Here is a 26,793-nt window from a genome sequence, read left to right as displayed (position 1 = left end):
TCTCAGTTTGTACTAAAAGGAAAATGTAATTAAGAATACTGTTCCTTTCAGGATAGATGGCTTGCCATCTATTTCAGCACTGAAGTTTAATGGAGCTTTGAATGTGGCTGTTGGCACATCCACTGGGCAGGTAGGAATATTGTTGAATAAATTTTTGTTTGCAAAAGAGCTTGAGTTAAAGTCCTTGTACCAAAGACTCAGCATTTTTCATACATTCTGGGCTTGTCTACACTTGCCCCCAGCTTCAAAGGGGGCATGCTGATTTGGGCAATGAGAGATTACTAAGGAAGTGCTGCAGTGAATACGCAGCACTTCATTAGGCTGATGCTCCCCTGTGGCAACTTCGAAGGATCAAACTTTTGGGGAGTAAAGGCACTTTGAAGTAGCATGGGAACTTTGAAGTGCCCGGGGCTACACGCATGCCGGCACTTCTAAGTTTGACACTTCAGAGTTGCTGCGGACACTTCGAAGTGCCCGCGCTACTTCAGAGTGCCTTTACTCCCCACAAGTTTGACTGCAGCACTTCGTTAGTAATCTCCCATCACCCTGATTAATGTGCCCTCTTCAAAGTTGGAGGCAAGTGTAGACTCAGCCTCATTGTAGCTGTTTTGAAGTCAGTGTGTCCTAGTGGAGGAGTAAAATACACACATAAAGAGCTGGCATTTGTGATTGCGTATAGGATAGTAATACTCAACCTTAAGGTGCAGAGTAACTTCATGAAGGGGCATTAAAGAGATACAAAATAATAATGTAGTGACTCCTGATATTATGCATGTGGGAGGAGGGAATTCCAAGACATCGCATCTCAATCTAACATTCTGTTCATGTAGTAGTGAGCTGGTTGTTGTGATTTTGTGTTTTTAATTCAGTGTATCATACCCACTCTCCTCCTCTTCTGTCTCCTGTCCATTGAAGTGAAAGGGGGCTGGTTTCTGTCTTTTGTCCAGCTGCTGCCAGCTGCATTTGGGGATTGCTCAGCTTTAGTTCACTGATGTATTTTTACATGGGCTCTCAATGCATAGTGCAGTATTAAGATTTCTCCTGTCTTCAGTACTCTGCTTGGCTGCGGCATACTAGGTTGAGTATTGTTCGTGCATTTCTGCCTTCTGAATACCTCTTCTGAATGATTTGAGAGAGAAAGTTGCCTGAATACTTGACGTTCAATATCTAGTGTAGATGAACAGAGGAATATTTAGCATTAGTTTAGTATTGTCTCTGTTCATGTTTAGAACTGAGTACTTTGTCAGGTAAGTTGCCATTGGTATCTCCACTTAAACTGAGACACTACCCAAATACTAACTAGAACGTAAGTCTCCTGAATCCAAGGCCTGTGGTCTTATCTACTGGTCTGTGTTACTTCCCATAGAGAGAATCGGAGCACTGTTATTTTTAATAAAAGAATAAAAATGACATCCCCAAGTAATAAATTGATTTAAAAACTGCTAAATTCCAAGGTGCTTCTAAGAACCTGAATTCCATGTATTACTTGAAACTACCTTGCCATATCTGTCTTGTGACACTAAAAGAAAAATAGCATTATAATACAGAAGACAGATGTCTCTACAGATGACAACAGAGATAACACTTAATTTTCAGTATTTTCTAGGAAATATGGTAGATTCTTAAATTCAAGTCATAGTTCTGGAGCAGCTGTTAGATATTGGTGTAAGAGAGAGATTCACGGTGAATGAGGCTTGTTTAATAAATAATAACCTGTTCAGAATGCCAACTGTTTTTTAGTTGTATATTTTACAGACTTGTCTAAACCCAAAGTTGTAAGCTTACCCTGAAGGTGTGATTAACAAATTTTGTTAAACCAGTACAACGCTCAGTGTAGGCTAGGTCTAGTTTGGTCCCTCTTGACTGGATAGCACAGGAAACTTCAGTTGTCTTTATTTTTCCAGGTTTTATTGTATGATCTCAGATCCAGTAGTCCGTTAATAGTGAAAGATCACCAGTATGGCCTACCTATTAAATCAGTCCAGTTCCAGGAGCCGTTGGATTTAATAATATCTGCAGATTCACGAATCATAAAAATGTGGAACAAGGACACAGTAAGTCTACATTTTGTTATGCTGTTGCATTAAGTTTTTTTCATCATTTTGTTTGTGATTTTAATTTATGCCTTACCCTTATGTCTGTCTGCATTTCTATATAGAAAGGTTTTTGTGTGTCTTAATTTGCATAGTATTGTTATATTCTGTTTTGACTTTCCAAAAAGATTGTTGGTAAAATTTTCAGTATGCTGCTGTGTTGCTAGTTGCATAGACTGACACTTTTCAACAGCTCTGTAGTTGCTGATAAGCCTTTTTAAAGATATAGGTCTAAACCACTGGTAAAATTTGTGAGATCAAAAAAACAAAAGCACAAAGTGTTTTCCTTCCTCTGTCTTTTTGGCATAATGTCTTTTTTTCCCAAAATGTACTTAACTAATTTCTAACCCCTGTGATCAACACTCTGTAATAAAAGGAATGTGTTTTAGTAGGTAGTGTGCTTATATTTACATAACTGCCAGCACAAAGAAGCAGAAACTCCATTTACACTCAAATTGCAATTCATAGTATTATACATTGTAATTAATTTCTTGCAGATATTTTTAAAAAAGCAGAGATAAAGTTAAGTTTTGAGCCTGAATATCCAAATGATGTAGGAGTTGTCATATTTGTTGGGTATTAGACAATCTTTGTCGTAATCTATTCATTCATATTAATGTTTTGAATGGAATTTACTGTGCGCTAATTGGCAGATCCATAATAGCACTGTTGTAGCTCAGTCTCATTTCAAGATCTTTCATTATTTGCTGTTTCCCTCTTCTCAATATACATTACACTTCCCAAAGGCTTACGAACTACTTTGCTCCTACATTCTTCTTCTCTACTGGTGGTGGACTTTATTAAGAGACCTCACAATCCATTCAAGAACTTCCCAAAGTCTTTATAGCCTATTTCAGACAGTTCTCTAGGGTGGCACCATTATTTCTTAGCCACAGGAAATCTCCTTGCCCTTCACAAATGCCCAGAGACCGTTTAGGTTTACCTGCTTTTACATCTGATGAAGTGAGTCTTTGTCCACGAAAACTTATGCTCCAAAATATCTTTGTTTGCTCTGATCATACATGGGTTAGTTGGTAACTTTTCAGTAACTGTATGGTTAGTTGCAAGACTTGATAAACCCTTGACTAGTATTTAAAACCATCATCAGCACCTCTCAATTTTTCTTCATTGCATACCTTTCGTTCAGTGACAGTTAAGTGACCCCTCAGGTGGGAGAAGGAGGGTTTCTTACTGCAGGAGGCAGCTCTGGGTTTGGGCTCTTTCTTAGTGTATGCCAACTGGCCCCACCTCCTCCAGCTGTTGGCTCATGACTGTCTTTGGCTGAATGCCAACTGCACAGATGCAGATTGAGGTGGAGAGTGTCTGGCTTTGATACCAAAGTAGCCCCATGCTGAGACGTGCCTTCGGGTGGGGAGCATGAGGCTTTTGTCTACTGAAGTGGAGGTGGGAGAATCCTCTTCTGTTAATCATCGGGGAGAGACCACAGGTGGGTGGGGTAGCAACGGTTCAGTTGGGAGGTGGAGGAATGGCCTGGGAGGTAGGTGCGACTGCTCTAGGCAAGGAAGAGGAGACAAGAAATGGGATCCAAGTTTGTTATGCTTTTGTCCCTCATTTTAGAACACTGAGTACATGTATGCTCATGTTTTTGGTGCTGTGGCCCTGTTCTTAAAGGCTTCTTTCTCGTGGGCTGTCTTACATGTTTGCTTATAAAAGCACCTCTTTGTGCTGTCTGGGTTTTCCCCCTCTTAAAATAGTCTTGCTTCTGAGTCTCTCTAAATTTGCGCAACGTTTTTAGATTCAGTGCTTCAAACAGGTTCTGACCAACGTGGTCATTAAAGCTCACTTGCCATTTCATAGGTGTATAAAGGTAGAAGTGCCATTTCTTCTGTGATAACAGAAAGGGAAAATATAATAGGAATAACGACCCTCTGGCAAGGAAAGGTATGAGCTAAGTGGACGCCAGATGACTGTTTCAGAACCGCAGCGTCTTTCCTCTGACTATATCAAAGGACCAGTTATCAGCAAATTATCCTGGGAAAGTGTTTCTATGCAAGAGTGACCTTGCACTCTATGCAGAGAGCTCCTTGCAGAGAAGAGATTAAATTCCTACTTTCTCAAGCAGCTCCTTTGCCTTTGATTGTACAGGTTGAACCTCTTTCATCTGGCACCTTGGGATCTGACCAATGCCAGACAAGAGGATTTGCTGGACCACATGAGGGTCAATATTGTCTAGCACATTGCCAACAATTCCACTGTTTTACTGGGCTCTTACAAGACTTTTAGGAGTAAATTACAGATAAGTAACAGCATAGAACACTGAGAGCCAGGGCTGGTAGCTGTAAACAAGTATTATGGGACAAGGGGAGACTTGGCCACAACCATGGTAAATGGCTGTCTGGCTAACTAAAATCATGCTGGATTAAGAAGTTGCTGGATGAGAGTTCTGGATAAGAGAACCTAATGATGGAAATATTTTTATATATTAGAATTTCAGGCAGTAGGTTTTAATATATATATTTACTGCTCTTTCTGTAACAAAAATACGTACACAAGCATCAACTGCTTTCCTCATCACGCATGGTTGTTTCATTGTCCAGTCATCATTCTAACTGGTAATCACATTCTTCCTAGCTAAAATCACCATGTAGGTTCTACATATGGATTTCTTTGTCTTAATTAATGCAAAGTGTTCCTTTGCATCATTAAACAAGTCATATTCCACTCAAAAACTTTTCTTTCTGTTATGTGTAAAGTGATCTGTATATATCACTCATCTGTCTTGCTTTTTGGTGGAGGAGTTGAAAGGAATTGTATAAATGACAGCTGATATTAAAAGGCTTTTTATGGTATAGAGTTAGACACAGAATATGCTATATATCATACACAGTTTTCACCTCTGTGTAGTTAATTAAGGAGCAGATTTGGCACCCCGCTCAGTTTTGAGAGAACAAGCAGACTCCTATTCCTTTTAAAAATATTTAAAAGCAAAAGGGTTATTTTTTTTTGGGGGGGGGGGCGGGGGAGGGCGGGATAGAAAACCTTGAGTCATAACATTTTTATAGTGCCTACCTTGCCGAACAGTGGAATATGTGTAATAACATGAATTGGAAATGGTAAGTTTATAGTCAACAACAGATCTTATCCCTTTTTTTCATGTTGTGCCACTTCATTTCCTTTTTATCTATTTTGTGTCTCCTGTTACTTATGGATTTTTAAAAAAATAATTTCCTTCCGTCTTACTTCACTTTTGTGGTTTGGCTGTAAACTGAAAGTTTTGTTGTTGTCATTGTTGTCTCCTCATGCCCACAAATTGAACCAAATTCATGAACTGCCATGAAATCCTCCAAATGTGTACTTTTTACTAAATCACCACTGACCTCTCTTCTGGTCTTTAAGATACTTACAACTGGAACCTTTTATTCAGACCTCTTTAATAGGACATTAATAAATTACAGGTCCCAGTGCTATGCCATGCCTTGTGTTACACAAAAGAGTAGGGTGGGGAAGCAAAGCCCACACCCAACCTGTCATTTCAGCTTTCTGCTGTAGAGGGGTTACTTGTTAAAATGACACTACGTAGAACTGGTACATTCAAACTATGCCAAAATGATGGCTGTGTTGGCAACGTGCCATGTACCTGAGGGACTCCATGCAGCTTACATAAAATGGAGTAAAATTTAGTGTGCTAATCCCAGAATGGAGATTAGAAGTCCCAGCATGCACTGTTGAGCAACCAGTAGGTCACCCGTTTTCAGTGAAGATGTGGTCAGGCAGGGGCTACAGTGTAGATAGAATTCCTTGAGCTGCCTTTGTCATCATAGTGCAAAGCTTTATTTGTATCGTGTATTCTTGCTGTATTCTTCCACTCTAATTTCCCTAAGAGCTACTTTTTAAAGTTTTATTGAACTTTGTAATTGCATCATTTGAAGTGTCTGGTTTTTTCCTACTTTTTCAGGGGAAAATATTTACTTCCATGGAGCCAGAACATGATATCAACGATATCTGCCTTTATCCTAAGTCAGGTATGTAAAATACCCTAAATATCTATTGCATCGAACAGGTGAAGCATCTACTGTCTCAGGCTGTGATTGCCTTAGGTGTCAAAGTGAAGGAGAGTTAGGTTTAGCTAACTTTGCTTAATAGCCTTTTACGGAGCTTCATGTGGTGGTAATAGTATCATTCTTTCCTCTGTCAGTAATGGATCATTGTGACACTATAGCAGTAGGCTACTGTATCTTCATTTGGAGGATCATCTGTTTTTGACTCTTGAAAATCCCAAGCTGTTTTTCATAAGAGAAAGAGTTTTATCTTTGTGTCTAGGCCAGGACCTCATTTTGCTTTCTAGAACTGGAAAAGATTTTTCATCAGCATTTTGATTAAAAAAAATTAAAAAAAAAAAAAAAAAAAAGGCTTGTCAAATTCAGAATATCTGGTTTTTGTCATAATTTCTCATTTCAAAACTGACAGTTTTGATTGTTTTGAAATAATTTGTTGTCCAAACCTATCAATTTCCCCTTTCCACAGACTTTTTTTCAGTATGTATGGAAAGTTAAATAGGTGGGAGAATCTAAACAAAAATTAAATGAGAAGTTATTGACTGAAAAAATTTTGGAAAATGTCATGAATAACTAAAATCATGGGTTTGGTGACGTGTTTTTGATCCACAAAAGCTTATGTCCAATCTGTTAGCCTTTAATTTGTTAGCCTAATTTAAGGTGCTACAGTGTTCCTCATTGTTTTCTATAAAATCTTTAGATTTTTACAACTTTTTCAGTTTTTTAAAATTTGTGATCAGCTGTTCTTTGACAGCAGCCATATCATTTGATTCACTGTTTTGGGCAGAGTCGGGGGAAGAGAAATGAAATGACTGACTGTTGTGACAGTAAAATCTACCGTGTCATTGGCATGTTACATCATGGCTAGTGTACTATTGTCTTGCAGTTCAGTTTGGTCTTGCCTATTATATGGCAAGCTCAAGTCAGCTTTGTTGCACTTAAGTTCCAGGTTCACTTTATAATCTGTATGCTTGCTTGGAATATCTTGAAATTTGCTGTACTTCATGGAAGTGTGGATGGTGTTAGTGATTAGTGATTCTTGTTTGGGCTCAGAAGAGTAAGGGGTTGGAAAAACCAGCCAGTTGGAAAAACCAGCATTTTACAAAATCTGGTTCTTATAATATATTTTGTGTGCACACACCCAGCACTCTAACTTGCTAATCATCCCCCAATTTATCTTAATTGTGTCTCTGCATTTATCTTAGCTGGTGCATAGCATGCATTAATTATTTGGGGAAGCAATAATGACCAAGTTATTATGGAAGACTTTATATCCCTAGAATGACATGTACTGAAACTCTTAAGCCAATAGGCTTGAAATACAACTGTGCAGTGACAGTAGCGCAGGAGGGTTTCCAGATAGTGACATATTGTTACAATAAGCTATTTTATAAGAATGTGCTGTGGTTGCTGAACTGAGTTATACCCATGCCCTGAGTGGTCCAGCCCTACCCATAATGGAAATCTGAGAATGGTCTGTAGGCTTACTGGTACTGACTGTCTTACTAAGGCTGGTTTCATTTTTGGGAAATGTGCTTAGCTAATTTAGAAGCAGTGGGGGGAATAGGAGGAGAGAGATTTGGGACTGTGGTGAGGAGGATAAATAGAAGGGCTATAGGGACAAGGCATTGGATGTCAGGCCAAGTGGAGGGAGAGGGGTTTAGGGATCATAGAAGAACTGGGTGGAAGGAATGAGTGGGGGATTAGAGGTTAGGGACTTGTCATTCTCCCCTTCTGTGTTTTGGGGCCCAAGTCACACTCCCTTTCCCCTCTTGTATGAGCTGAGATCTGAGGCTGTCTTCCTCCCTCCCACCGTGTATGTGTGCTAGAATTAGGATTACCAAGTGGTGCCTTGTACCTTTCTAGACTGCAACTACACTTCTGAAAACTAGGAAGTAATTACAGTAATGCAAACTTAGCTGTGCCCCTGGGGAGATTCTCCAATGTGCCCATAATATGCTGGCTAGCAGTTTGCCCTTGCAGATAATGCAGAACAGTCAAGGAACAGGGCACACGATTACAGTAGCGCAAAGTCTAGTGCCATGTATTTGCTAAGTCAAAACTTGTGTGTTTAGATGCCTATACCTGCTCTGTGGTCCAACACAACCTTCTCCACAGACACAGCAAACTTGCTAACTTGTACAGCCCCTTTGTCCTTCTGCACAGGATTCTGTCAAACACTGTTCTTGTGTTTACCTATCATTATACCTATCATTATACCTACAGACCACTTTTACATTCCACTTCTGTGCACCACTACTCACCCAGAACTTGTGCTAAAATGCATGCTTTATCAGTGTACATATGCAACTCTTTCCTTTCATATTGCATACAGTTGCCTTGGAGAGAGGCTCAGATCACTCTTCCTTATACCATGATCATAGTTTTGCCAATCTGTTCAACTAATCTTTCCACTTGATACAACTACATGTAATGCAGTGAAGGCAGCTGGAATGCATGAAAGTGCCAACACAACCTTAGTTCTGGGACTTGTATACTTTATCTCTGCTTCCTGGTTTTCATAGGTTTTAGTTCAGCCATATTCCAGGTTTTTAGAGGCACCACTGGCCACCCTTAACTCTGTTGTAACTAAGTTTTTGGGTGCATAATATGGACTGATACATAATCACATTTCTACTGGGTAGGATTCTCTTTGCCCCATCTATTTCTGTTCATTTTAAGTTTCTAAAGAACTCCTGATTTTTATTTTTCCCCAGTCAGGCTCCAACTTAATATTTCCTACTGTAAAGACTACTGTTGCTTATTCCAGTCTGTGAAATCGCTAGCATATAAGAAGATTAGTCTGGTCTGTGGTTTGATAGGTGTGTCTCTCTTCTCATGAGAGATGGTCAAAGATAACAAGCTGAGACAGTGGAAACATGCATAGGAGATGTCTTTGATCAAGACTCTCCTTTTCTATTTCTCTAATTTCGCTTGTTGTATACGCCCAGGTACTGTCCCTGAAACTGTTTCCTCCTCTAATTGTTGGTGGAAGCTTCCCAAAGATGCTCACTCTTTACTGTCTTCTTTGACGCATTATGTGTAGTTGGTAAACTCTCTCCTTCTACCGTTCTGTCTTTGGGGCTTTCCCTGTTCACTGAACAAACAGTTTTCCCTGTTCTAGTAAAATGCTGATGCCCCAAGGCACTGTTAATCCATAAAGCTGACCCTAAATCTTGTCTAATTTTGTTTAGGCTGCCCATGAACTTTTCTGAGATTTGTTTTTAACCTTGCTAATGGAAATCGGTGCTCTCTCTCGCGCTTGTTCTCTTTTTTTTTTTTTTTTGGCCTTTTAGAGTCTATTTGCATTTTATTTTTAATAAAGAGTTTGACTTGGAAGGGGTTATCACTCCCATATTAATTGTGTACCTCTGTTTGGTTATAAATTGTATTTCTTCCCTCTGGTTACATGATGATTGACCTCATTAGTCATAGTATCAATGAAATCGTTCAGAACATTTTTAGGTCAGAAAATTATCTAAATTGATTGAGGTCCACACTCCCTCCTTTGTGCTTTTTCTTACTTGTAGTAGTTAAGGGTCATCTACTTAGGAAAGTCAAATGACAGAAATGCAGAAATATGCGCTGGTTCCTCTTACCAACCATTTTGGGAGGTGGAGGTATAGCTAGCATATTGTTTGGCACATCAGACTTGCACAAACCTGTTGTCAGTTCTTGGTTTGTTTATAGATTTAATAATATTTAATTGTAATGATACTGTACAGTAAACTCTTTCATACCTTGCATTCTATTATCTGGAACTCTCAAATAAACAGCATATTAACCATAAGTAAATTATAGTTACATTTCCCGTCAGTACAGTATAGTGAAAGTAAGTACAAATAAATACAGCAAATACAGCATGGCTGAGTCTTGCCGCCCCCTTCGAAAGGGGCATGATAGTCAGGCTGATAGGAGACTACTAATGAAGTTCTGTGATGCATATGAGGAGTAAAGGCACTTGGAAGTGCCTGGCTACATGCCATGACACTTCAAAGTCGCTGCAGGTGAGAATTAACCTAATAAAGTGCTGCATATTCATTGTAGTAATCTCCCATCAGCCTAATTATCATGCCCCCTTCAAAGAAGCGGGCAAGTGTAGACATAGTCTGTAAATTTACAGTGTACAATACTACTGTTGGTAAATAAAGTACTCTGCATAGATTTTTGTTTTTTTGTTAATATCTAAACTTGTTTCTCTTCAGCGTTATGCATTGCTAGGTATACCTTTCTCTATTGCCCAAGGGCTGCCACAAATGAAAGAGTTTACTGTACTCACTTAACTTCAAACCACTTCAGCCTACACAGTACCTCTGTAAGGGTAGGTAGTTCCCCTTTGCACACTTTGAGGTACAAAAGTAATCTGGCTTGTTCAACTACATAAATGGCATTTGCTTCACCAAGATGGTGTACAGATCCCCAAGCAATAGGAAACTAAAAATTGCTGTTGATGAGGACTCAACACGAGGGACATTTTTCAAAAATTTCCCCCCAGAATTAACTGTGGTTTATCTCTTCTCATGCTGGCCGACATCTTAAACATAGTATTAATCAGACCCCCGCTTAATAGAGTTAGAGGACAATGACGGCACCTTTCAGCTCGCATAAAGTAGGGCTCCTAACAGTGCTCACACCAGTGATGAACCAATATTGACGGTAGTGGGATTTCTTCAATAGGGAAAAGAGACAGGGATAAGGAACTTACTTGGGGCACAGCTGGCAGGCTCTATTCACACCCTCATCAGTTCTGTTTATAGATGCTGTAGTTAATACTGTGGGCATTTGTCTGTTGTTGGGGGTTTTTTTGTTCTTCAAAGATCTTTCATGTTTATTCAGATGGCTATTCTCTTTGTTCCTTTTTCTGTCTTTTTTTTTAATTTTATCCAAATTTGCAGTTAAATTCCTTTTTTAGAAAGCTGTGAAAAGGCAATGGAATTAATGTTTAGATAGATCTGTTTTGTACTGAATAAGACCTAGTTTTCAAACTTTTATAAATAAAAACTAAAATAGTTAAGCTGGTGTCTTATGGCCAAAGTCTTCACAATATAACTCTGTGTCTCTCTAGGAATGCTGTTGACAGCCAATGAAGACCCTAAAATGAATATCTACTACATTCCTGTAAGTAATTGAAATAAGTATGGTCCTGCTAGAAATATTTGTGAAAGATTGTTTTTAAAACTGCTGACACTAATTTGTGCACATTTTCTTGTCAGAGTATATTGTACAGTAAATTTTGTGTACACACAGTTCTATTCTGGAAATGTGCAAATGAGGCTTCTAGGCGTATATTATAATATGTAAGTAAAATCTGTTGCTTAATTTTATGTCAAACTAGGTATTGGAAACAGTGTGGTTTCTTTATACTAACTGCCATCATTTTATTGAAAATTACTCCTGAAGCTTGCCACGTTCCAATCTTACTACACTCCCAAGCTCACCACAGTTCCAAACTAATAGTAGTGTGAAATCTGAGAGCAAGAGAATCTGCATATTCTCTATCAGTTTGTTAAGGTAAACCATTAAATATAAGATGTGGAGCTTACCATTAGGATATAAACTGTTGTTCTGAAACTATTATTCTAGTATCATGGTATGGCTATTAGCATCCCTGACTGCTACTCTTAACAGCAGTTTTAATGTTGGTGGCAATTCTTACCACCTGGTTGCCTAGTGTCCTATTAGAATTGGAGCTTTTAATTTCAGAACTTTAAACATATCATCAATCTTTGAGGTATATTTCAGCCAGGCTTCTACCTGCACATTTACTAATATAATATATGCCATCATGTGCCAGCAATGCCCCACTGCAATTTACATTGACCAAACTGGACAGTCTCTATGTAAAAGAATAAATGGACATAAATCAGACATCAGGAACAGTAATGTACAGAAGCCCTGGGGGGAACACTTCAATCTCCCTGGACACTCACTAGCAGATTTAAGGGTGGCATTCCTGAAACAGAAATTTCAGAGATCAAATGGAGAAGAGAAATCTCTGAGCTGCAATTTATTTGCAAATTTGACTCCATTAGCCAAGGATTAAACAGCAACTGGTAGTGGCTTACAGCTTACAGAGGCAGCTTCCCTGACCTGGGTGTTAAGATCTCCCCATTAGGCTCTGACAATGGCTCATATCCCCCTGTCTGATCTGACTTGTTTTTATCTCTTTTGATACGTAGTATTGATAATGGGTCATTTCCACCTTGCTGAATAGGCCTTGTCAGCTCTGGCCCTCCCTTTTTCTGGGACCCCATTCTTTACATACCCCTCTGAAACCACCCCCCGCCACTCATGCATCTGATGAACCGGGTCTTTGCCCACGAAAGCTTATTCTCCAAAATATCTTAGTCTATACAGTGCCATAAGACTGCTTGTTGTACCCAACCTCCAGTTACTGGTATACAGCTATGCCTGCATTTTAGTCTTAAGCATGCATGTTTTGGACTCTGTTTAAAGTGAATGCACGTATCTTTGTCCCTGCAGATACACAGATGAGCAATTTTACTTGCAGAAAGGGAGGCAACTTGTGAAAATAGATAGACCTTTCACTAACCATTATATTCATGTTGAGGCTATACAAAAATGTTGTTCTTCATGCTTTTTCATCTGTACAATAGGGTATCAACATTCCCAAAACTGTAGTTCACAAATTCAAGTATTTGCGTGTGGCTGCTTTCTTAACTATGAGTGGCGTGTCTTAACTATGTGTGAATCTATCCACTTTTGATTAGGCCATGCCCTCTTTTGTAGTTTTCCCATCACAAATACAAACATATGGTCCTGGAGAGAGAGAGAAAGAAAGACCAACACTTAGACACCCAAACGACAAATGGTCTAAAAAATATCCGTCCTAAATAAAGTGCTGGTTTTGCAGGACCATTGTATCATATAACATGTTTAAATGAACTTCTTTCATTTGCCTCAGTGAGGCTGTTAAGTTTGAAGCCCTAATGAGAGTGATTTAAATGCCTACATAGGTTTTCAGTACACAACTCTGTCATCCATTTAAAATGGAAGGTTCTGGGACACCGTAAAATGTATTGAATTTAACATCATGTAAACACCTGGATTAGTGGTGCAGAAGGTCTGGAAGGGCAGCGCCGTATAATTCAGCAGGTAGCAGCTGCGTATTTGGATCTAATGTGTAACAAGCTGAATTTGCTGTGGACAATTTCCTGAAGTTAGAAACATGAAAATATTTACAGGTTTCATCTTAAACAAATTAAATGTAAAAGAGATAGATAAGGTTTAGTTTTAAGATATTTTGTGGCATATGCCACAGGATTAACTAATCATTCATTAGCGTCTTCATGCTACATGTTTATTTTTTGAGCAATCCTCTCAGAGACACATGGATTCATGTCTCCATGTTTCTTGTAGTTTGCATGTCAATAGATTAAAAACAAGGTTTGTTTTTTTTCCATTTTCTTCACACTTTCTGGGATACTGAGTTATGGTTTTCTTTAAGAAAGACAAAAACTACACTATCCCCATTGCTGTTCTGAGACTTGGTCTACACTGGACCTTACAGTCAACTCAGATACGCAATTCTAGCTATGGCAATTGCATAGCTAGAATCTATGTATCTGCAGTCAACTGTAACGTCTGTCATCACTGATGGAGGTCGACGGGAGCGTTTTTTCCATCGATCTCCCTTACTCCTCACGATAGGAGGAGTATGGGAGGGGTGTCAACTGGCAACCACAGAGAGATCGATTTCATGCATCTTTATCAGATGCATGGAATTGGCCTCTGGCAAATTGACCCCAAATGGCTCAATCTCCTGGTAAGTGTAAACAAGCCCTGAGCAGATCTTAACCTTCAAGCCCCAGCAACTATTCTTGAGTTGATTTGAACAAAGATCCAGATTTGCCAACAAACAAGAGCTTAATTTATTTGTTAGGCATGAATAGTGCTTCAGATGTCCTGTGGTTTTTTGTTTTTGTTTTGTTTTTGTTTTTGTTTTTGAAATGCAGACAAGCTGGTACATTATACTTTGGCTTAATAACCAAATGAGTATGAGTGGAAGGGGTTTAGTAATGTACACAGCAATGTTGCTTCAGAATCTTTGAGGCTAATTTAATGTGCCACACTTGACTACAATCCATTCAACTGTTCCTGTCTCAAAGCCCTCTTGTAATAGTCGTCATTTAACCCTTTTGAAGTTTGCATACTGGTACAGCAACAGGCAACTATTTTGGTGATGGTCAAGGGGCGTACTGAAGGCACTCTGAGATGTTCATCTGTGTAATGCTTTGGTGTAACAGCCATTACAGCAAGTTTAATGTTCAGGGAAAAATAAATTGTTATGGTGGGACTCCGGCATTTCCATTGTGAAGGCCAAAACTAGATTTACTATCCAGAATTGTGTTGGTAACATCACGATTTAGGAGTTAAGAGATACTTTGATGGATACGGAGCTATCTGATAAAACAGTTGTTACACCTCACTTCTTAAAATAAAAATTAAGGCTCACTTGTGCCAGATAGGTACATACCAGTTTCTTGGAGAAAGGTGGTAACATTGAGTCATGTGCCAAAGAGATTACAGAAGCAGGATGCCTTCTGGAGCTCCCCAGAAAACAAGAACATCGATGCTGCTATACTCATGTACGTATCAAGGATAGTCATGGCTTTGCCTGCCCTGTGCACCATCTATCCCTATTTTGGGGTGAAGCATCATCCCCCAGAACAGTAATGAGTGAGCAGTGCCTGTATATCACTGATCCCAGGGACTGCAGTTCAATCAAACCACTGTGCAGACTTCTTAATGGTTCCTTATTTCCTCCATGCACTGTGCATCCACATAAAGGCCAAGTGGAATTTTATGTTTTAATTTTTTTGATTTTATATTTCAAATGACCTGGCCTAAAAATTCCATTCTTCTTTCTTTCTGTTGGTCTGTGCAAGTGCCTCTGAACTGTACTGGGCATTTGGCAGCAGCTTCTTAGTTAATTACAGTTTATGCAAACAATTGGAACCTGCATCCCATCAGCCAGTTTCCTGATGCGTCGTTTGATGTGTGCCTCAGGAAGCTTGAAGTCAGAGATATGTGTGCTTTGGGATATTTGCAGGCAACTGATGATAAAAGTGCCAGTCATATGCCCAGAGACTGCTGCTGGAGAGTTAGAGGAAAAACTCCATTGAATCAATGAGGTAAAATGGACGGAGATCTGAAATTGGAGCTGGCATCACTTTTGTTTTAATTGTAGCTGTCAGATAAATAGATCCATATGTTTTAAGTCCAGAAAGGACCACAGTAATCCTCTCCTCTGTGCTCCATTTACATAGTGCCTTCTGTTCAAAGATTTCAAAGTCCTGATATAAGTGTCTGAGAATGTTTTGTAGAAAAACATTCTTATCACTATTGACAAGTTAAATTAGTTCAGGTGAATTTTCCTTTGAGCTAGATTATATGTCCATAAATTGCTAGCTCTAATAATAGCAGAAGTAAAGAAGCCAGTGAGAAACTGCCCCTTTGCTTTATTAATCCTCTGCTGTGTAGCTCCCATTTTCTTTTGAATTCTGTGTGAGCCCTGAATTGCAGTGTTTTTTCATATCTGGTCTTCAGCAGAGCATTCTCCTACCTTTCGAGTGTTAAATAACGTATGAAAAGTTTTGAATGACACTGTAGATTCCATCCTTTGCTTGATAGCAGCAAAAGGCCTGAGGCACACGAGAAATTCTCTGCCACTTACGTGATGTTTCTTTCACCACCATACATGCAGATGCTGGTGCTCTGTGAGATTTTGTGCTGTGCGAGGGATGAAGCACAAAGCTGAGGCTGCTTCTACACGTGCCACCTCCCATCAGAGGTGACATGGTAATGAGATAATTCAAAGCAGAGCCCCACTTTGACATTCCCTGACTCCTTCAAAACTAGATTGTGTAGAAGCAGCCTGAGACGGGCATGGCTGTCAGAATAACTTGAGTAGGCCAGGAGGACAGCCTGTCCCTGGCTGCCTAGAGGCAACAGTACTGTTCAGAATCCAGCATGGCTACATGCGGTGACCTTATTCTGTCTTGTTTCGGCTGCTAACCCCGCTGCACTCCCAGTGTGCTACAGCTTGGGTGTGGAGCTGTGTAACTGGGCTATTGCAGAGAATCGCATTCCTGGGATGGTCTTCATTGTAACGTTTGGGTAGGTGAGTAATCACTGACCTTCAGATAGTGGATAAACCCTGCCACTTGATTCTGTAGGTCTGACTTAATTGACCATCTTTTACGTGGATGTGGTTAAAGTTTGTTCACAAAGCAGTCAGTAGTATAGGAACCTCTATTCTTGGGGTCTCATTTTAAAAATGGATCTTGAGGGGGAAAAAGCCAAAACAAGAACAACTTCCCAAAGGAGAGAGAAGATTTGAACCTCAAACATCTCTATGAAAATTGCACTTAATAGTTTTGAGTATGTCTGACCTTGATTCTGTATGGCTACGTCTACACGTGAAGCCAACATCGAAATAGCTTATTTCGATGTAGCAACATGAGTAACGTCTACACGTCCTCCAGGGCTGGCAGTGTCGATGTTCAACTTCGACGTTGCGCGGCACCACATCGAAATAGGCGCTGCGAGGGAACGTCTACACGCCAAAGTAGCACACATCGAAATAAGGGTGCCAGGCACAGCTGCAGACAGGGTCACAGGGTGGACTCAACAGCAAGCCGCTCCCTTAAAGGGCCCCTCCCAGACACAGTTGCACTAAACAACACAAGATACACAGAGCCTACAACTGGTTGCAGACCCTGTTCATGCAGCATGGATCCCCAGCTGCCGCAGCAGCAGCCAGAAGCCCTGGGCTAAGGGCTGCTGCCCACGGTGACCATAGAGCCCCGCAGGGGCTGGAGAGAGAGCATCTCTCAACCCCTAAGCTGATGGCCGCCATGGCGGACCCCACTATTTCGAAGTTGCGGGACGCGCAACGACTACACGGTCCCTACTTCGACGTTGAACGTTGAAGTAGGGCGCTATTCCTATCCCCTCATGGGGTTAGCGACTTCGACGTCTCGCCGCCTAACGTCGAAGTTAACTTCAAAATAGCGCCTGACGCGTGTAGCCGTGACGGGCGCTATTTCGAAGTTAGTGCCGCTACTTCGAAGTAGCGTGCACGTGTAGACACGGCTTATGTGTTTTTCTTTCTGTGCTTATGCAAATGTAAAGACTGCAACTTTTTACTTAGCCCTGGCAAAAGAAAGGTTGAAGAAAACCATTTGAATGATGTAATAACAATGGAGGGAGACTTTGATACTGGTATTGTCTAGCAGCATATTAGAAGAGAGTAACTGGGTATTTGCTGTGGTAGGCTTTCTAATAAAACTAGTATTTATGATTTTTCTGTGAACAATAACTTTACAAGTTTGTGCTGCTACCCAAACTCTGTTGTTTCAGCTGATGTCGGTATCAGATTACTCTTCTCTCTTCCTATCTTTCCTCTGAGTCATTTTTATAGATTATACTGTTTTATAGTGTGGGTTTCTATAAAGCTAAACCGTTCCTCAGTTATGACTCGTGGTAATTATAAACCAAAAGTCACAAGATGATGAGGATGTAAAAATTTATTCCCATTTCTGATTGTTAAAGCTGTGAGTTAAATACAATCAGCAGATGCATGAAATCCAGCATTAGGAGCCTAAATATTTCGATTTCATGAAAACTGCTTTTATATTCAGAAAATACATAAAAAGAACTTAGTGTAAATCACTAACTGGTCCTAACTCAAACTCAGCTATAGACAGTTCTGTGAATAGACTTTTACAGTTTATGCTAGACATCTTTGTTATCTGAACAGGTGAACTGGAGACACCAACAGTTACCCTACATTCCCTGTGTATTATCAGTCAGGATTTGTGATTACTAATATGCCAGTTTTCCTTCCTTCACTAGTTGTAAGATAGGGTATTGTGAGGGAAGAAATCAGGTTGTCGTGCCAGTGACCTAGCACAACATTTCTTAAACTTTTTTTGACCATGGAACACCAAACAATAATATATTTATGAGGAACACTTATGAATATTTTTTTTAAAAATAAAAACTGTTGTCAGACCAGTAAAACCAGCAACATACACAGTAAAAACAAAATTAAGTAATTTAATCTGCAATGAAGAAGTAACATTGTATTTAATTGTAATAACAAAAAATATATACCATGAATGTATGATATCAAAAAAGTGTCAGACACTTGTGGAACACCTGCAAATTGTTCATGGAACACCAGTGGTATGCGGAACATAGTTTAAGAAATCCTGACCCAGAACGTGCTTGCTCATGGTCAGACTCTCAACTTTCAGTTACACAAGCTAGAAAACATATCACTAGACATGGTATTTCTGATCCTTTGTCAGCTTTCTTCATCCCCCTTGCTTTCTTATGGGATTCCCCTGAATGCAGCTAATGCTTCCAGTTCTGTGACGGTATGCAGACTAAACTACCTTTTTTTTTTTTTTTTTTTTTTAAAAAAAAAAAGCCCTTAATTTCAGAAGAAAGTCTGGTATAGTTGTACTCTCTTAAGGAAATTGTCAGAGCCTCTGTTGCTCTAAATTACTTAAAACCAAGATAGACAAGTCAGTGGATGATACAGCACATGGGAAAAAAAATTATATTGCCAAGGCTAAGGTGAAGATAACCTGATGGATCTTTCCATATTTGACTTATAGAAATAACTCTACTTAGCAGCTATTATCAGTTGGTCTCTCCAATGCAGTATAAACTGATACAAGCTAATTGAAATCAGTGTTTTGTGTTCCTTTTCCATGTTTTTAGATTTTTATTTCTTGAAGTTGGGTCCTGAGGAAGGTCTATAACTATCCTTAATCTTAAAGTTGTTCTGTACGTACTCTTGTCATAGAATTCTGTGTTTTTGAGGTGACGGATTTTGAAATTAGAAGAGCTCTGAAATAAACTTTTTAAAATAAATAGCAGAAGGTCTTTATTAAATGTGTTCTGCCATAATCTGTGCCATGTTCTATCCCTGGGAATTTTAAAATACTGCTAGGCACATTTTTTGGGAGATCATTATCCACACTGAGCTGAGTTGCTGCACTTTATTATGAAGTACAAAGTAATGAAATAGTCATAGGGGCTATGGAAGTGCAGTGCTGATCAGGCAACACAAGCACGTTTTATGGATAACAACCTAAAGCCACCTGTATCATTCCCAGAATTAAAAATTCAAAATGTGCCTTGGAATAGGCATTATCATGCGGGTGAGGATCAAGGTAAATGACACACATACTTGGGCTGTAATGTACTGTATTTGTGCCTCTAACACGCTGGATAAACATGGTAACCTGGACACCCAAGGTTTTCTTCAGTATACTTGGTAAATAGGGTAAAGTGCTCAGCCAGTGTCCAAAGTTACCGGGCCACATTCGCTGGTCTGCAAAGCCGCCTTTGTCTTAAATACAACTGGAGGAAGCCAGTGCAAATGTCTCACTGTAGGGAGACCTTTTGTTTGCATAAAGTGTGTGAGCATGTCTCCACTGTGTTTTGCATTGACAACACCCCCTAGAGTAAAAAGAAGAGGGCATTGTGGGATTTGTGCTTCCGCAGAAAATTATAGGCTATTTGTCTTATAAGTCATTGTAAAAAGAAGAAAATAATTTTTAGTTTTCTTCTTCTCATCAACAGTTTCTTAATGGTTATACTCAGGCTATGTCTACACTACATGATAAAGTCAAATTTAAGTCAATTAGCTTGATTTTACAATGTCACTGGCTTCACTGTAAATACCATTAGGTCTATTAGGGAGCCCTAAGGTTGATGTAACATCATCGAAAGCAATTCACTGTAATGTCAAGTTCGAATTTAAAAGTTTGAATTAAGGCTAGTGTGGAAACACCTTGTCTTTAAATGGACTTTATTAGCCTGCAGAGGTGTCCCGTGTGTATCCCATTATGCTCCATGGTTGTCTGCTCTGGCTGCTTCCATCTCCGGTGCTTTCCAGATGTGCAGAAATTAGGTAATAGGAAGCCCGTGAATTTGAATTTAGCACCAGGAAGCCTGTGGCAGCTAGCCTGTTGGGTCATGCTTGTATGAGAGGCTGAGAGACTTCTTTATTATTAGTGCTGTGAGCATATTTGCCCATTAAAAATAGCCCCAACGCAGCGTTCATGGTTCTGTCTCTCTCTCTTTTTCTCTCTCTCTAAGCTAAGCACTTGGATTCATTTTTAAGCGCTGGTGTCATCCCCTGCCTCGCCACACAAAGTGGCAGCTAGACTGAGGGGTTTGTGCTTCTATGACAGACCAAGAAACTTTGTTTCTGCACTTTACGTTTGTATAGGGGCAGGCCCCCTTCTGTCCGCCTCTCCTCCCCTGGCACCATGCAGTCTGTGTCTTTCCCTTGTCCAGTCGCATCATGTGGCTAGCCCCCGACCCAGTAAAAGGACGTGCCTGCTGTGAAGTACAGACCATGCTGCCAGACAGCACCATGTCTTGGTCTGCACGCTGGGAGGGCTCCAAAGGTGAGAGAGATTTTTGAGGCCTTGCTGTTGCCAAGGGGAAGTCTCCCACCAAGGCAAAGATTTTCAGGGACTGCCTGTCGCCAGGGGCGGGCAGGGGGGGAAGGGAAGTTTACCCCCACAGCACAGATTTTTGGGAGCATGCTGTCACTGGGGGGGATGGGAGCATTTCAACTGGCCCTTCAACCGAAAACCTCCCTCACCACATGACACCCTATGGGGTGTGGGGGGGGGTCTTCCCCCAAAGCAGTCATTTGTGGCTGGCCTCTCTGCCTGAGCAACACACTGAGAGGTCCTTGTCAACTGGCTCTTAAACTGAAAATCACCCTCTGCCAACAACACCCCCCAGTGGGATGTGATGGGCCTGGACCCCACACAGTCAACTGGGGCTGCTCCCGCCACCTGAGTCATTGCAACTGACCCTTCAGCAGACAACCCCACACCCCATGACACCCATAACAGAATGTGGAATCCCATGCCTGGAGCACTATTTGGCTTAGTGGAAGCTGTACCATTCTGTCCAGGTACACTTGCTTTTGGGGGGGTGAGAGGGGAGGCAGCTGAGATGGCACAGATATCCCAGGGCACAGAATCATTCATGCATGTGGAAATTTGTTGAGCTCCCCCCTGCCCCCCGCATGTTGGATGCATCTGTGTAGTGAAGTGGGAAGCCAAAAATCCTCTTCAGCAAATTGTCTTTTTTCCTTAACCTTACTGTCCTTCTCTTTCTTTGAGCTGTGCTCTGTTCTTGCAGTATTTTCAGGGATGTTGTTTCTGGATTCAGGGTGGGTGGAAAGTGTCTGGAGTGCCAGTTGACATGACACAGACACCTGGGTGACCCCAGATCAGTATGACATACTTGCTGCCTGGGGCACTACACATTCTGAAGCCAACGTATTTGGTTTTCCTTTGGCTGGGATTTCCCACTTTTACTTCTTTCACTCCCTTTTTTTTTTTTTTTTTTTTTAAAAAAAGGCCATTTGCTTTCTACGAGAGGAAGTGAAGGCACTGCAACATCGGAAGATGACCTCCCCTACCCACCACCACTTGCAGGGCATTTTTTTCCCCATACTGCACCAGTGAAAATACACAGAATGCTATGGGGCTGAGGGAACTGTGGGATAGCTTCCCACAATGTACTGCTGCAACAGTTGATGTTTGACAGTTGAGCATGGCAGCAGTAATTTGACTTTGTGGGGAATTTGTGTGGAGGTGAGTATAGTCAAATTTGAATTTATAGAACCCAGCATTATAAAATCAATTTTAATAAAATTAAATTTACATCATAGTGTTCATGTAGCCTGAAAAGCAAGAAATAAAAATGAAAACTGAATTTAGTACTACAGAAGGACAAAACGGTATTCAGTGGGCTTGCACTTGCTTATGTCACTGGTGAATTTGGTCCTTACAAATAGAGGAACATTTTAAAACTTCTTTAGGGAAAAGAAAGATCTGGAAATCTAAACAGAGCGTAGAAAACCGTGCAAGTGGTTGCAAGATTTTGGATGATAAAATACTAGAGGCCAGGAACAAGAATCTAAAACTTCAGAGGTTAGCCAGTAAACAAAAAATGTCACCAAACCGGGCAACAACAAAAAGGAGAGAGCAGAGTTGGAGATGTAGAGGACCAACAAACAAGAGAGATTTCATTAGTTGATGATTGTGTTACTATGGGGACACTTGCAGATATGCAGACAGCTGCTAGACTAACTAATAACAGAGTAAGGGCATGCCTTCACTGCAGTCTAGATCCATGGGCAGTAGTCAATTCAATGGGTGTCAATTTAGTGCATCCAGTATAGACATATATAGACCGTCAAGTGCTCTCCTGTCACCTCTGCTGCTCCATTAGAATGAGAAGAGTAGCGGAGTCAGCAGGAGAGTGTCAATTGTTGACATGCCACCATGAAGACACTGCAGTAAGCAGATTCAGTATGTCAACTTCAAGTTTGTCAGTCTTGTTGCTGAAGTTGTATAACTTACATCAAGAGCCTGTGGTAGAGTAGACAAGGCCTAAATTATGCATTAAAAGGAAGAAACAAAGGGAAATTGCCTAGAGAAAAGGCTTCTGTCAATTTTATGTACTTCTTTAAAGAGCGATTATCCTGTCCGCTCTGAAAAACTACTACTTAAGCTATTAGTGATTCCTGTTTCTCAGGGCGGCTCCCACAGATGATGAGCAATGCATCCATTATCTTAATCAGAATCACAGAAGTCATCCACAGTATGTGAATTTGGTCCTGTTGATGAATAACTGACTGGAAAGGCCTGGAAGAGCACAGGATATGATGCATAAAACTGTAAATTTAACCTAGCCAGAATTAACGAAAGTAGTGGTTATTATCAGATAATACCAGAATGGCAAGGTATTAAATATTACACACTAAACTAAATCTGTACAAGTTCTTGCAGCAGTCTCTGTGTATCAACATAGAAAAACTTTTTTAATAAGACTGTAGCTTTTTTTGACATGCTGAATAAGAAAGAAAAAAAAAAAGTGGTGTTTTGGCAAAACTCTTGTGCAAATTGTCCAGGTATTCAGTATACAAATTTCTATCCATGGAGGATATTTGCTGTGGGACTAGGGGGAACATAGCAATGCTGACTATCCCATCTTGTTTGTTATGACTGTTACCTAACTTGAACTACGTGGAATGAACTTTGTAGGGGAGAAATATACCGGGCTGGATTGACCTTTGTCTGACTTAGTTATGGCTATTCTTGTGTTCAGAGATAAGTATGTTCGAGAACAACAAGAAGTCCTGTGGCACCTTATAAACTAACAGATATTTTGGAGCCTACGCTCTTGTTGTTCTCGAAGATACAGACTAAGTGTGGTTTTCCCAGGGGAAGATGAAGTCTGTTCTTCACAAATGTAGAAAAATTGCATGTTAACGTTTGATTTGTCTAATCCATTCTAAGAAATAGAGTATGCAGGCACAGCAGATTCATTTCCTTGAAGAGTAAGGTTGGTTCCCTTTTCTCAATATGATTTACGAATAATTTATCAAAAACCAGTTCTAAGATACACTAGACATACTTAAGTTGAGATCCACATTGATCCAATTTGGTATTTTCCCCCCATTTATAGTAGAGGAAAGTTATGGGGCCATCAGGTCTAGGGTCACATGGACTGAAAACCATTTGTGATACTGCAGTGAGTGATGTGCTGTAAAAATTAGTGGTGTGTATCTGACTTGTTTAAAACTGCATTCCAATATGGTCCTGGCTGACTAAAAAGATGTGATTAAATCTCCCAGGTATGAATGGATTGATCCCCCATGAATTTATACAACTCTTTTTTGAACGCTGAAATTTTTTTTGCCATCACAACATCCTCTGGTACAGAGTTCCATGAGTTGTGCTTCATATGAAAAAACACTTTCTTTTATTTGTTTTAATCCCACTGCCTATTAATTTCATTTGGTGACCTCTACTTCTTGTATTGTGAGGAGAAAATAGCACTTCCTTCTCTACACCAGTCGTGATTTTATAGCCCTTGATCATGTCCCCTCTTAGTTACCTCTTTTCCGAGATGAAAAGTCCCAGCACGATTAATCTCTCCTCATACAAAAATATTATTGTCTTTTTCTGAACCTTTTCCAATTTAATATATTTTTTGAGATGGATCTACCACATCTGCACTCATTATTAAAGATGTGGGTGTGCCATGGATTTATATAGAGGAAATATATTTTCTTTCTTACTATCTGTCCCTTTCTTAATTATTCCCATCATCCTGTTTGCTTTTTTAAATGCCACTGTACACTGAATCGATGTTTTCAGAGAACTATCAGCACTGAATCTGAGATCTTTCTTGACTCTTAACAGCTAATTTAGACCCCATCATTTCATGTGTGTAGTTGGGATTATGTTTTCCAGTGTGCGCTAATCTGCATTTATCAACATTAAATTTAACCTACCATTTTGTTGCCTGGTTAGCCAGTTGTGAGCAATCCTTTATTAGCTCTTCACATGTAGGTAGTCTGTCGTATCTAACGATGATGTCTTGAGCTTGCACAGGCTCATCGGTTGTGGACTCGCATGTGGCTGAGGAGTCCAAGCTTTGAATGTCATGGACATTCACAGTGGGGGCAAGGGAATTGTCCTGGCTCTGTTGGTGCGGCGCTGCTGTTGCTTTCTTCCTCTCACAAGCATCAACGAGGCATACGTGTCACTGCTCTTCAAAGTTGTCATACATGTGTTGTATGAGAGCACGGCAGCCTGTTTGGTCTTTTGCATGCTGCTCTAGCTGATCTAGTTTTAAACCAGCATGAGCAATGTTGACCTTCATGCAGTCTTTTTATCTCTTGGGAGGCATACCTTTATTCCTTTTGCCCTGGGATATCTCAAATGGATCTGAGGACTCGCCGTTTGAAAGAACAAAGCCAGTCATGTCATCCTGGAACAGGCGTATGAGGTTAACGAATCTTCTCAGGCAGCTGAGTGTTGACAGGATAATCCACAGGGCTTCTCTGTTGACAGTGTCAAACACCTTGGTCAGGTCTATAAAGACAGTGTACAGATCCAAGTTCTGCTCTATGCACTTTTCCTGGATGGGATGAACAGCAAAGATCATGTCAATGGTGCTGCGGCCTGGGCGAAAACCACACTGTGCCTCTGGTAGGTTTTCCTCTGAGATGCTGGTGATCAGACGGTTGAGGATGACTCACCAAGATCTTCCCAGCAGTACATTTGTGGGAAGGAGACATGGGGTCAATCCTGCGAATCCTTATTCAGGGAGGTTGCTACAGTAAGTTAAATGGTACTTGCCAAAATAACATTTTGCAGAGTCCAGGCTAGTTTTAGGGATTAAGTTGGAAAGAGCAGAATTGAGAGGAATCAGGCAAGAACATGTGGAAATCAAAGGTAGCATATTACAGTTATCTGATTTTTTTAGTTCATGATTTTGTAAAATTCTGAGCATACATGTAACAAGTGAGGGATGTGGACTCTCTATTGAGATGCAATCAGCCACATGCTAAAAAAAAATGATTCTTAAATTGTAGGCTCTTTCAGCAGGAACTGTGTCTTTTATGACAACATGGGAGATACCTAACACAGGGACCCCCTGGGGGTTCTGGTTTTGTCTGCGTTGTAAATATAAGTGAAGTATGGCAATGTACAGTCACACTTCAGTGGAGTTTTGTAAAAGTGGAAGAGCAGCCTGACTCAGCAGTGCCCCAAAAATGAGGTGGTAGGACAGAATATTTAGAACCATAGATGTGTCGCTGTGTTGTGGTCAGTCATGATATGATTGCAGATCTTCACTGTAATGGCAGATTTTAATCATTTATACCATAGATAAAGAAAGATGGTTTTGTATAGATCATTACAAGAGTTGTAAAATAATTGGTGGAAAATGAATAATAAGCCAATCTTCCTGATGGTTGAGTATATCTGAAAACAGGAATGTTGTAGCCACCTGCTTGGATCCATTGCATTAAATGAGGAGAAGCTTTTTCTTCTTCATTAAGACACCATCTTAACAAGGTAGTGGTCAAAGGCTGTTCTTGAGCTTGAAAGCAGACCAATGCCATGATTTGAAGCCTTAAAAAATTTGTAAAGAAGTAAAGAGCAGTAGTGTCAAGGCTGTAACTTGGAACTATTAAAGGTCTGTCTTCGTGTTGGTTTCATTTTGGAGTAAGTGCAATTTTCTTTTGTTTGTTTTCGTTTTTGTTTTTTCAGTTAAAGTTGGCCGCATCCTCCCAATGCAATTGTTCTGAATGAACAGATTATTTAATGCAAATTGGATAATTCACTTTGAAAGCTTATTGAGTTCATTTCAGAATTATTTTAGGAAAAGGTTTGTGTGGTCTGTATTTTGTATTAAGGTTTCACTCTTCTCTCTGATATCCTACAATACATTGCTTCATACCAAGATCAGCCTGTCCTTTTACATGTGCTGTCTTCTTCCCCAGTGTCATGACAATGAATGTGAAATCCCTATTTAAATACTGGTACACAACATTTTGTTCTTTGTTAGAAGCTATATTCACAAAGTAAAATGCCTTCCTTCTCTTGCCTTTTCAATATAGAAGATGGAAAATAGTTGCACGTTCAGATAGGTTCCTCTAATTTTAGGAAATAGAGACTAAAGCATTAAAATAGTACTTTTTACGTGAGTCATAATTAATTACTCGTGCAAGTGCATTAATTAAACTTGGCTGTGTAATTAGAGAACTAATTATGATGAGAATGCAATTGCACATTTAAATCACCACCCATACC

The 26,793-nt window shown here is 40.1% G+C and overlaps 1 protein-coding gene across 1 annotated transcript in view; it reads left to right on the top strand.

Moving 5' to 3' along the window:
- The window catches only part of NOL10 (nucleolar protein 10), a 76,275-nt gene that overhangs the window by 16,468 nt on the left and 33,014 nt on the right, over positions 1-26,793 (top strand). The window contains exons 10-13 of the mRNA XM_074991268.1: positions 52-130; positions 1,905-2,054; positions 6,010-6,076; positions 11,175-11,227. Coding sequence (XP_074847369.1) covers positions 52-130; positions 1,905-2,054; positions 6,010-6,076; positions 11,175-11,227 — 349 coding nt within the window. The remainder of the gene's footprint in view (positions 1-51; positions 131-1,904; positions 2,055-6,009; positions 6,077-11,174; positions 11,228-26,793) is intronic.

The sequence above is a fragment of the Carettochelys insculpta genome, chromosome 3, assembly GCF_033958435.1.
Source record: "Carettochelys insculpta isolate YL-2023 chromosome 3, ASM3395843v1, whole genome shotgun sequence".
NCBI lineage: Eukaryota > Metazoa > Chordata > Testudines > Carettochelyidae > Carettochelys > Carettochelys insculpta.
The sequence above is the reverse complement of the archived record's forward strand: the minus strand, read 5'-3'. Positions and strand labels throughout refer to the sequence as shown.